Source organism: Neophocaena asiaeorientalis, unplaced genomic scaffold, assembly GCF_003031525.2.
Source record: "Neophocaena asiaeorientalis asiaeorientalis breed wild unplaced genomic scaffold, Neophocaena_asiaeorientalis_V1.1 scaffold150, whole genome shotgun sequence".
In the NCBI taxonomy this organism is placed as follows: domain Eukaryota; kingdom Metazoa; phylum Chordata; class Mammalia; order Artiodactyla; family Phocoenidae; genus Neophocaena; species Neophocaena asiaeorientalis.
Window position 1 is genome coordinate 13,711,812 of NW_020176571.1, and position 13,445 is coordinate 13,725,256.

At 34.4% G+C, this 13,445-nt stretch overlaps 1 protein-coding gene across 2 annotated transcripts in view; it reads left to right on the forward strand.

The window, feature by feature from the left end:
- Window positions 1–476: 476 nt before the first annotated feature.
- PIK3C2G (phosphatidylinositol-4-phosphate 3-kinase catalytic subunit type 2 gamma) overlaps window positions 477–13,445 on the forward strand; it is a 335,075-nt gene continuing 322,106 nt past the window's right edge. For both annotated transcript variants that reach the window (XM_024733232.1, XM_024733233.1), the window contains exons 1-3: window positions 477–1,142; window positions 5,749–5,831; window positions 9,401–9,558. In XM_024733232.1, the coding sequence (XP_024589000.1) occupies window positions 477–1,142; window positions 5,749–5,831; window positions 9,401–9,558 (907 nt within the window). The remainder of the gene's footprint in view (window positions 1,143–5,748; window positions 5,832–9,400; window positions 9,559–13,445) is intronic.

Sequence of the window (13,445 nt, forward strand, 5' to 3'; positions counted from 1 at the left end):
GACTTTTAAGATAATAAAAAGACTTTAGCATACTACCATGCTGATAGATGACTGAATACTGAGGGAGATAATGCTGCTGTCGGCAAGTGGATTTTCACTAGGAAAAGGAGTCCAAAGGGGAATATTGTCTTTGGATTGATTCATGAAACTCCTGTCATAATTGAAGTGGACTTATTTTTCTATCACAGGAGTTTCATGAATGTCTCTGAAGTCAATACTGCCCCTTGGACTTTAATATTGTGAGCCCTGATGGAGTTTTATATTACTCATGGAATTATTTCATTTGCTAAGGAGAAACTTCAAAACAATTATTTGTATTTACTCAACATATTTCTTTCTTGCAAGCTCTTTTATTTCTAATTAAAGTTTTTTGTTTCCTTGTATGCTTTTTCTAGGAAAATTCCTATCATCTTTTATAATATCATCTAGGAGATATTTGGAGCAGAGTCAACCCTCTCAGTTACATAAAATAAAGAATGGCATATTGTTGGAAAACAGATCTAAATCCCAGTGAATCACATGAAAAGCAGCAAAAGCACCAAGAATTTCACTCTGTAAATCAACCCCTTTTTCCTAGCCACACCGGTCTGGGTTTTGATCATGTAGTAGATGACATCAGTAATACAATCCCATTCTATCAGACAGAAATTGAAGAAAACACCATTTTTGTGCCCAGTGCACCACACTGGGACTCAAAAAGGCATTCATTAGATGAAGCACACCAAATATCCTTGAATGAATTCACTTCTAAAAGCACAGAACTCTCCTGTCACCAAGTTAATAAAACAAGAGTTATTGGTTTTAGGCATTCCGTGCTACCAAATCCTCAAAACATAAAGAAAGAAAGCTTTGGGGGAAACCCCATAGGAAAATACCATGGTGCTGATGATTACGGAGTCAATATTTTACCTCCATCATCCACTAGTGTGGATGAAATTAATTCACGGAGTGAACTGGATAACTACCATATAGGATTTGAACATAGCATTCCTCCTATATATCCATCCTTCTCAACTGACTTGATGCCAAAAGAAGAAAATAAAAGCAGTAGAAATATGAACATTGTGGAACCATCTCTGATGCTCTTTAAAGGTTCTTTTCTACCCAGGACCTGGGAAAGCACATTGCCAAAGAACAAAGAGGTATGTGTCATATATGTCAACCTAAAAATACGAATCTGAAAGAATCATTCAATAATGTGCTGGGTTAATTTGGCAGTGAGAGTAACTAATCTTAATTAGGGGAATGTATTAATATTATCAATACTTTTGGGGAAAAAAAACTTATTCACAAATTCTGTGTTCCTGAATTAATGATTTTTTCTAAAGAAAGGGAAAATTTTTATAATATTTTTAAAGTTCTGGTTTCATCAAAACTAAATAAAATGTTATAGTATTTACATTTTATTAGATAAAAGTATCATAGTTGGAGGTTTAAATGATAGTATTTTCTATTCTTATTGTGTCGTTATGCACACATAGAAACATACATACATTTCATTACATTTATATTTTGAGTTATATTACCATGAATTAAAACTTCATATCATTATTTGTAGGAAAAATGTCTTTTTACTCAGAGGCTACTAAATTATACTGTTATCAGGCAACTTCTTTTGGGAACATTCCAAGAGTAGGAAATTAAGTAATCATTGTGCAATTCATCCTGATGGTTTCATTAGTAGTTTTCCAATCATTTAGTAACCACAGAGGTTCTTGTATAATATTTGAACATTTCTCTGCTCATACGGAGTCTAGACACAAGTGAAACCAGAATTAAACAGTAAAATGATGAAACATTATTTCAGCTGTAATTTACAGGGCTATACAAGAGGACTTTTCATTTATTCAACAACTATTTATCATATTCTTAAACGATATATGATTAGGCATAACAAATGCAAAGAAGAAAACGCATAATACCTGATTTCAGCAATAGCATATTGCTTAAATTAACCTGCAAACTAATAATGCCAACACAGTAAAATAATAGAGAGGATGAGTTCATAAGAGAAGAAACAACTAATTGTGTCTGAGGCACTTGCAGAAGAGGTAATACCTCAAATGATCTGTATTAAAAGTGCATGAATTTTAGGAACATTTACTTCTGATCATGACAATGTAACAAGTACTAAACTTTCCCTTACCACTGAAAACAACTATGAAATTAGACAAAATATATGAAGCAAACAGCCGGTATAGACATCAATCCTTAAGAGAAGGGAAACAGCAAAGTGTTGTTATGATCATCCTGGTGTCTTCGGGGCCCTTTCCTCCTGCTAGGCAGACTAGTGGAGCCCAATTTGAGCAGCAGTATCACTAAATTGAGGAGGCAGATACTGCAGTTCTGGGCTGCAAAGGAAGCTGTAATCTGTAGGGCAGAGCACAGAGGAACTATGCAATGCATGGGGGTCAGGAGTCTATGTGAGATTTACTGCAAATTGTTGGCCAAGAGGTTGTGTTCACCACACACAAGTAGAAGTTATGCGGTGCCAAAGTTCTGACCCAGCGAGAGAAGACACTGAGCTGAGAACTTTAGGCATTCGAGATCACACAAAGCTATCTCTTACAAGTAAAAATCGTGCTCTAAAGTAAATGCTCTACCTATTAACTTACATGTGGCCCCACAAAAAATAAAATAGAGGCTGACAAGACCAAAACAATCTTAACCGCCTGCCTACCAGAGAAAAATTGCACACTTTGTAAAAACAATTCCTAATGTGTCATCTACAATATCCAACATTTAATAACAAATGCACAGATGCGTAAAGAACAGGGAATTCTGAACCATAATCAAGAAAATAGCCCAGTGAATAGAGATTCTGTGATAGAACAGATGTTGGAATTAACAGATAGGGACTTTAAGGAGATTATTTAAAGGATGTTCAAGAAGATGAAGTAAAGATGAACATAATGAGTAGACAAATGAGGAATCTCAAGGAAATTAGAAACTATGAAAAAACAAAGACTAATGGGAAATTTAGTAATATAAATATAGTATCAGTAGTTAAAAAGTCACTGGGTGTACTTAAAAACAGATATAAGATGACAGGGGAAAAAGAGTACTTGAAAGAAAAAGAATAGGGCTTCCCTGGTGGGGCAGTGATTAAGAATCCACCTGCCAATGCAGGGTACACAGGTTCAAGCCCTGGTCTGGGAAGATCCCACATGCCACGGAACAACTAAACCCATGTGCCACAACTACTGAGCCCATTCGCCACAACTACTGAAGCCCGCGCGCCTAGAGCCTGTGCTCCACAACAAGAGAAGCCACCGTGATGAGAAGCCCGCACGCTGCAACAAAGAGTAGCCCCCGCTCGCCGCAACTAGAGAAAGCCCGCACGCAGCAATGAAGACCCAATGCAGCCAAAAATAAATATAAATAAAATAAATAAATTTATAAAAAAAGGAGAGAAAAAAAGAAAAAGAATAGAAATTACCCAAACTGAAGAAGAGAAAATAAAAGAATTATATAAAAGTGAGCAGGGACTAAGAAACTTAGGAGATAAGGAGCCTAATATATGGATAATTTTGGAATGCTAGCAGGAGAGGAAAGGAAAGAAAGAAAAATTCATTTGAAGAAATAATGCTCTGAAATTTTCTCCAACTCTGGTATAAAATATCAAATTACAGATTTAAGAAATTCAATAAATCCCAAACAGAATAAATGCAAAGACAACCACATGTAGACATGTTATACTCAAACATATGAAGACCAAAGTTGAAAAGATCATCATAAAAAGTGGCAGAGAGGGGGAAAAAATTTCATGCAGTGGAACAACAATCTGAATTAAAGCATTATCTCATCAGAAACGATGGAAGCCAGATGACAGTGGAATAGCATTTTTAAAGCTTTATAAAAAAAGAAAAGAATCCATGCTTCTATAACTCATTGAGTACATGCTTGAAAATTTTAAATAAATATATTATCATATAAACAAATGCTGAGAGAAATCAGTCAGCTCATATGCACACAAAAAGTACTGAAGTCAGTCTTCAGATGCAAAGAAAATGATACCAGATGGAATATAGAAAGGAAAAAACAGCAGCAAAAATGGTAAATATGTTAGTAAATATGAAAAACTACTTAATTTTTTGAAAGACAGCTGACTGTTTAAAGCAAAAACACAAGATTTCATTGTCAGAGTTGTTGTATATGTAAACAAAAGATAAAAGACAACAAGATAATAAAAGATGAAGGGATGGTAAATGTTATCTGCTATTGGAAATTCTTACATTTTAAATGCAGTGCCACAATATCAACTCTAAGTAAACTGTGAAATATTTATGATGCATATTGTAAGTTCTAAGCTAGTATAATCACTAAAAATATAGTACAAAGAAGAAAAACTAAAAATCCAACAGAGAAATTAAATGAAACGGGCTAAAAAATCAAATTGCAAAAATCAGGGAAGGAGAAATAGAAGAACAAAATAAAACAGAAGAAACAACTAGAAGCACATATGAACATGGCAGTCTTAAATCTAACAATACCCATAAATATACTAAATATATTCCAAATAAAAGGGAGAAACTGACAAACTAGATAGAAAAGAAAGGCTTTATTTTTTACAAGAGTCAAATTTGAAAAACAAAGGTACAGATAGGTTGAAAGTTTAAAAAAATAAAAATATTTAACATTCAACCAACAAAACAAAGCTGTGTGTGGTTATTAATATCAGAAAATGAAGCTTAAGGCAGGGTATTTTTTTTTTTTTTTTTTTTTTAGGACCGGGGCATGAACCCGTGTCCCCTGCATGTGCAGGTGGACTCTCAACCACTGCGCCACCAGGGAAGCCCGCAGGGTATTATTAGAGAAAGAAAAGGGTCATTTCATAATAATAAGTCAATCAGGAAGACATAATAAACTTAAATGTAGATGTACCTAATAATGGCTGCAAAATACATAAAGCAAAATTATTTCTTTAACTGAGCCGTTTATAGATTTATTCACAAGAAGTGAAGCACATGTCCAAAACACACTTGTATATGAAAATTAAGTATTCTTTACAATACGCCAAAACTACAAACAACACAACTGTTTTTCAACATGAAGACGGATAAACAAACTATGGAATATTCATGCAATAGAATACTACTAATAGGTTACTAAGAAAGATGAACTATTGATACATATGACAACATGAATTTTAAAACATATATCATTTAAATGAAAGAAGCCAGACACAAAAGAGCACATTCATTAATCTATGGTGATAGAAATCTGAATTAACAGTTACCAAACAGATGTTCAGATTGACAGAAGGAGATATGGGGGAACTTTCTAAAGTGATAGAAATGTTCTATATTTTTTGATTGGATATTAATATTCACAGTTGCATATATTCCTCAAAAATCAAATTATATATTTAAAATTTATGTATTTTTCCATATGTATTGCTTCAGTAAATATTTTTAAAATAAAATTAAAGGGCTTCCCTGGTGGTTCAGTGGTTGAGAGTCCGCCTGCCGATGCAGGGGCCATGGGTTCATGCCCCGGTTCGGGAAGATCCCACATGTCACGGAGCGGCTGGGCCCGTGAGCCATGGCCGCTGAGCCTGCGCGTCCGGAGCCTGTGCTCCGCAATGGAAGAGGCCACAACAGTAAGAGGCCCGCACATCGTAAAATAAATAAATAAATAAATAAAATTAAAAACATAATGGCTTTCTAAAACAAAATAAAAATTTGAGAATTGTATTAATCTTTTCTCCACACCGAACTATTTTAATTTAACAGTTTTTACTTTAAGCTGACAGGTTGTTCCATTCAGCTGGTTGAAGTACCTCAGGGCAGTAATAGAAGTCTGGCCTCCTTTTGCAACAAAGTAAAAAAGTAAGTGTTGATATTCCATTAAACTTAGAAATTTCTGTACCTGCATAAAGTTGTCTATTTTAACATCACTGAGCTGATTAATCTTGCATATAAAATGTTAAAGCTCTATAATTTTTTAACATAGTTAACAGTATAAATTTATGACAAATTAGTTCATTAATCAACTTCTGGTATTGCTTTTGTTGTTTATAGTCAAATAAATTTTTCCCCTGAAAATGTGGCTACAGACGAATGTTTTATAATTTCAGTCTTGTGCTTGCTGTTTGTTGATAGCTTAGTTTGCAGTGAATTAATTTCTCATTTAATGGCACATAAGTGACTGACTTATTTGGCTCTGTCCCAAATTAGCATAGATTTATCCTTCTTACCTGGGATATACTATTTAGAATGATGAGAGTACCTTCTGCTCAATAACTCAATCTTACCCTGAATGGGCTGCCAGAATGTTGAACAAGTGCATGGGTGTCCACTGAAAAACAAATTTGATCACAAGGGGATCCCAGATTCCCTTTTTGCTAATCTAAAAAAAGAACTTATAAAGGTACATGCCTCTTTTTTAAAGACCAATCTCTCATTATCAATTAAAATTTATATAATGCCATCTCTTCTATTGCTAAGATACCTGAAAATTTTGAAAAATTAATGCACTTACATTTTAGTTATCTTGATTTTTATCCTTTTTTGGCTGTTGAAAATATAATAAATATACATATAAATAAACATTAGCTTATTTATCAGCTATAGCAGCGGCCTGCTAAAGAATCATTTGGGATTAAAGATTTGAATCATTTATTTAATCACTACCTTAAAAGGCTATCTGAATGCCTAATAACTAGTCAATGCATGACAAATATTCAAATGAAGAACAAGCAAACAAAAAAGCAAAGTCAAGTTAAAAAACTTGTCACCATATTGGAAGAACCGAAAGGCACACATACAAAATACAAAACAAAGCAGTTCAAATCCGTGAACCTATATTCAATCTTTAATTAATTTCTTGCTCCAGTTCACAGAAGAAATTTTAAATGGCACTTTGGATTCCTAATTAGGATCTTTACAGATATCAATATTGATTTTGTCAGTAATGAGCTACCCACTGTAACAACCTGACAAGCATTGCCAGGAACTTGACACCTTAAATCTAAGATGTGATAATTTCTACCTAAGTGTAAGAAATAGCTCTCTCAATATCACAAGGTAATACTTGGTATAGCTCCATCAAAATACACTTATTATTAGTCTCTCCCATCACTTTTTTTTTCAAGAGAATGTAATATTCTTTGATGAAATCTTGTGAATGAAATAGTGACATGAAAATATTTTATGTAATGGTTTGTCAGTAGCTCATGGTACATTTTGAAATTCTTAAATGGAATTTTTTTCCAATGGTTTCTTTCAAAGTAACCATGAGTACTAAAAAAGACAACCAAACAATAATAAACTTTAAAGTAGTAAAAAGAAGGTTATATTTACACATTTTTTTGGTTTTCTATAATTTTTGTTGACAAATACTCATATAAAGATAATTAAATTTATATATGCATAAGTATTTTGTACACAACACACTATTCACTCAACAGCAAATATTTTTGAGGACCTAATATGTGCTAGGTGCTATCCAAAGCTCTTAATTCAAAAGAAGACAGAACTGAATTTGAAAGCCAACTTTCTTAAGAGGGTCTCCAAAATTTCTGGAAAGCCATACAGAATGGATTTATATGCCCAATTTCATCAGTGTTTTTTTTCTAACATTTAAATAACCTTACCTAACTCCCGCCATACACCCTTAAAGAGGCTCTCTAATTTGTGGGATTTGGTTTCTTGCTGTGACATACTTTTAAGGCACATCTCTCAAGAAATATGCCATATTTTTATTAAAAATACAATAAAATGTCATAGCACATGAAAAAAGTTTTTGGCCCACAGTAGATGCTCAGCGAAGGTTTAGGAAAGAATGAGTCATGAATTTACATTTTAAATTTAATTCTCCAAAATGGTAGAAGGTTAAATCATGTATGTATACATTGAGTAGTACCTTATCATATGGTTGAATGCTAGATCATAAAGCTCCTCAATTCAGAACTAGAGTCCAAACCTTTGTTGTAGGGTATAACAAAGAAGAGTGGCCCATACCTTTATCCTAAGCAGTGGTTCTTGAACTGCAGTTCTGGAGCAGCAGTAGTATTGGCTTATCTGGAAAACCACTAAAAATTGGGGGCGGGTGGGGGGATCCTCCACATATCTACTGAATCAAAAACTTTGGGGATGGAACCCAGAAAAAAAGGTGATTTTGATACATGCCAGACCCATTGGGTGCATACACACTTTTCCATTTGTGAGGTCCCTCAAGGAGGGGATGTTTTGGTAGAGTTTAAGGGCATAGAGATAGAGCTACTTCAATGGGCCTACACTACTTTAATGCTGCAAAAATAGTTAGAATAAATGCCAAGGATGTAACATATATGATACATTACATAGAATGCATACACAGAATGCATAATTTTTCATTCAGGAAGAGCACTACAAAGTTTAGAGGTCTGCAAAATTAACAAAAACAGAAAAAAACCTAGGACTTCATCATCAAAAGCATTTTAAATATCTAGTTACAAATAATTTTATGCTAAATTCTACATGTGGGCATAAAATATGGCTCTACAGGGATTCAGCTGTAATAATATAATGATAATTATGATACATTACATGGATATATTGCTTTACATTCTACAAAAGTCTTTTATATGCCTTTTCTCTCATAAACCTTTAAAGTAGATATAAATATCCTCATTTGTGCAAACAAAGGAACTGGTCATATAACTTGCCTCTGACCATAAAACTACTGAATAAAAGGAGGAGATATGGGGATATATGTATATGTATAGCTGATTCACTTTGTTATAAAGCAGAAACTAACACACCATTGTAAAGTAATTATATGCCCATAAAGATGTTAAAAAATTTTTGTTAAGTTAAAAAAGAGTCAGTATTCAAACTCAAGCCTTCTGACTCCAAGGATAAACTATTTTCCAATTCTCTGACTTCCTGACACAGTAAGTAATTGTTCAGAATGTACAAATGACTTCTGGGCTCAATTATTTACGTAAAAGCCAAATATTTGTGTAAAACCCCAAATTTAAAGAAAATGGGCTGCCAAGAATGGTATTTACCAATTTGACACAAACAAGAGAATGTATTCATCAATAAATGAATAAATAATAAATGAGTGACTTCTGGCTTGACAAAGGCATGAGCCAAAACCAAGGGGAGGAGTTCATGCTTCAAAAGGCAATGTCAGTGAAGCAAGCAATCACTGTTCAGAGTGAATTTTCATGTTTTATAAGTGCCAATGTATTCTTAATTGCTTCATATGAGGTGCCCCAGGGAAAACATAAAGACCAGAGCTTTATAGTTGCTTTTGGTTTAATTGTAATCTTTACCAATCTAGCCTAGCTAACAGCACTATACCACAAATCAGCTGCTGGTTATTTTCATATTTCAAATCTTCTATAGCAAGCCCTGCATGAAGTTTCTTAAAATCTTGTCCTAAGTATTCTTTCACATATATTTTTCAGAATAAGAGAAACATATCATGCAGCTGACATTAATTCCAATTCGGGGAAGATCTGGAGCACGACTACAGCATTTCCATACAAGTTCTTTTCTAATACTAAGGTTAATATAAATATTTTTACTGAGGACTCAACACAACAACTTCATTTTATACCATATGGTAAGCAATCTTGCAAATAAGTATAAAAATCTACATAAAGCTGGTATAGCTGCCTTGAGTCCACAGACTGAGGTCATTAAAAGAAGCAGTATTAGCTAGTATTTTGCCCTGAAGTGAAGTAAGAGGAAAACAGCTGGAAATCTTTTAACATTTGTTTGGCTATTGTTTTTTAGAACTCTCTTCATAGCTCACCCCAGGACACCTTATTTTCCTGCTATGAAATAGCAAGTATAGCAAGTTTTTAGCATATTAAAAATAAAAGCTAAATTTCAAAAAGATTCTACATAAAGACTATATGTAAGTGAAAATGGCTGTTACACAGCCTCTATCTCCACAGTGAGAACTATAATAGCCCTGTACAGCCCAGCATAGTTAGCAGCTCTACTAAATCAGAGTCTCTGGATGGATCCCAGGTATCTGTATTTTATCAAACTCACCAGATGATTCTCATTTCTCTAAAGTTTTAGAATCTCTTTAAAGTTGTTTAATATTTATTTCACTGTTACCATCAACCATTTTGCAAAACATATTAGTTCTTCACACATTAGTTGCTACCAAGTTTCTGCGTATCAACTGTTGTTTCTTGACAAATAATGGTCCAATAAATTTTTTTCATTATTATTATTATCACTGTATTTTGCTTCATTTTCTTTCTTACTCTAGCCAAGGCTCTGACTTAGTACAGATGACTGCAAACATAACAATGTTATGTAGGAATATTAGTTAGGACCATTTGGTTTGAAACTAACAGAAACCAACTCCTGCTGATGTAAGCAGAAAAAATAATTTAAATATTACAGGGATTTCTTATAGAATTTAAGAGTAGGAATTCAGCAAAGATTTGGGAATAAAACACTGATGTACAGGCAGTCCAAAATTCCTGTATGTCTCTCACCTCATCTCCTCTCTGTGTAATTGCTTCTTATGTTTCTCTTGCTTTCTGCTGACTCATTTCCCTTACTTTTCTGCAACACATGGAAAGCTAAGCTCTCAAGCTTAAATGCTATTTGTCCAGAGATCTAAAGGAAGTTCAACCTCCCTATTGGATCTGTTACCAAACTCAGGTTTGGCTGCTTGCTGCTCAAAAACCAATAATCAAGAGGCAAAAGTCAACAGAAAGGAAAGGTGTTTTAATCAGAAAAGCCAGCAATCTGGGGAGAAGGTAGACTCATGTCCCAAGACCAACTCCAAAGATTCTGCTCAGCCATGACAGTTCTTAATGGGGGAAAAAAGGGGAGGAAGAATCTCAGTGAATCGTAGAGGCAGGAGATTGGGTTATGCATTGTTCTCCATTCTGCGAAGGCAGGCTGACTCTCTCTTCAGATGTTATCTTGCCTTTGTGATATGCCTGCAGGATTGCTAAGGAGGCCATTGTGGGTAGAGAACTAGTCATTCTTTAACTACTTAATTCTTTATCTTACTTCTTTTTAGCTAGGAAAAGAATCAACAGGTTAATTAGGTTCTTTCAAGGTTAGAGGGGAATAGAAATGGGCAAACAGGAAAGGGGCAGAAGAGCTGCTTTCAGATCCACTTTCAAATTTCTAAAACCAGAGTTCTGATTGCACAGCCAAGATCAATAGTGCTGTACCTTGATCCAATCAGAATGGCATCTGGGTTATGTTGACTTACATTGCTGGAGAAGAGGAAATAATTATCAACTAGGGAGACCACTCCTATTCTTCCAATTTATAATATTTAATTTCCAATATTAGATTTGGCAAAACAGAGGCCATTTTTGACTTTTATAAGAAGTTTCAGTAAAGTGATTAGGTCATTGTGTTTAGTGTTACAGATGTACAGTGGTAAAGAGGATGACTGTGGCCTCAAAGATAGTAAAAGGGTCTATAAGAGGAAGAAGGAAGGGAGGATTAGAGGGGAAGGAGGAAAAAGCAGAGGAGGGGAGAGAACACATTTATGAAAATATACAGAGCAGCATATGCTGCTATTAGGAGGAAACTTGTCTTCTGCCCATTTAAATTTGAAGAGGGGTTAGGCTGTGACACAACTGACAATAGAGAAATTAACAGGACAAAAGACAAAGTTTCCTTATACATGCATGCAGGGGTTTACTCAGAAATGAGTAACCTGCTGAAACCCAGAGGTAAAGTTTTACATAAAAAATTAATGTAAAAGTATGTGTGAGGAGGGGGGGTGTTTAGAGCTTCAGTAAGGAAATACATGTATATCTTTTTATGCTAATGGATGGGCAGTTGGTCTCCTTCCCAGAAGTTGCAGGAAACTCTCAGAAGAAAGTTGATAGCACCTGTATTAGGGAGTCTTGGCTATAGTCAGATAAGAAAAGTGAAGATAAGTTTTCAAATGTTTTCACTTTAAAATAATCTTTATGCCAAAACTGTGATCCCTTCACCACTTTATATGAGTGTTTTACTAGTAATATAAATGTGCTCTAGAGAACAAAAGTCTGAAAAGCATTTCAAGAATGACCAATAAGTTGCTAGAAACTTAAGGAATAATGAAATCTAGATAAGCAAAGAGGAGGAAACAGTGAGAGGTTTTTATCCGAAGAGAATTCTGTTTCTCCCAGAGTGAGAAAATAGAATCCTTCTGGAAGAGCAGGTGTTTTGAACAAGGACTTCTCTGTTCTACAGTCATCAGCTATCACTTCAATGAAGATGACTGCCCTGTCCTTTTTTCCAATTCCAAAGTTACTCTAGAGCCCGTGTCTTTACTTTCAACTACCTTCTAGATTTAGATGACACATAGTTTGAACAGTATTAGGAAGCTGTTTGTGACCTACAAAGTGGTGGAAGTAGCAGTCAGTTTGCAAGATTAAAGAGTAATTGAGAATAATCTGCAGAAGTTATCTACACTTTAAAGAAATTTGTCAGTAATGAGGAGGTAAAAATAAATAAAATAAATACATAAATAAGATACTATCTTAAGGGAATAGAATGGAAGAGGAGATTTTACTGGAATATTAAATAGAAACAAAACATCCTAAAGAAAAGACAAAAGCATCTTTAGAGTCGAGGATATTAAATATATAAAACAGAGGGGCTTTAAATTGCTGGAACTGGAAACCAGTGATGGAAGGATCACATGCGAAGAAGTAAGATGCAGTAAAAAGCAGTGATACTTATGTATCAAGAGGTGTAAAGGGATAGAGAAGGATGCATAAAAAAAACTAGATTTAAGGTGTAGAGTAGCATAATTAAAGAATCTCAAATGGGCCTTAATCTTTTCAGTATGGTAGGCAATCTGGTCAACAGATTGAGAAGGATTGTATGAAGTTGGAGACTAGGAGAAACTGGAAAAAGGGTTATATTAGCTGTCAAATTGAAGATAGAGGTATAAAGTCTACTTAAAAGAAGCCATAGTTCTTGTTGGCTTACAATATGGATGAGAAGTTTAACTCACAGACACTTAATGTTTGGGTTCAAGGAGAAAAATGATAATTTCAGATTTAGACATGCTGAATTTGAAGCAATAATGAGACAACCAAAAAAGAACATGAAGCAAATAGTAGGAGATATCACACCAAAGCACAGGAGAGGAGTAATAGCTAGGAACTGGATTATGGAGTCTTTCATGTAATCCACAAAGACGACTATAGTGAAATAATGAATGCATGCATGCCCCAAACAGCATAGGGGACACAGTCCTGGAAACAGAAAAGTCAAATGAATTAAAATAAACTGGTGTCTTGAGATCTTATATTGGCAATGCTCTCCCCTTCTTGTCAAAGCCTTTATAGTCATGATTTTGCCTGTGGCCATATTTTCTTCTAGATTCAATTCATATTATTTCAGTTAATATTCCCAAGCAGTAGCATGTCTAATATACTCTCTTCTGTGTCAGGACATTTCCACAATCTCTAATTCCCATGATGATCTTTACCATTTGTTTCTACAACTGTTTTATTGATA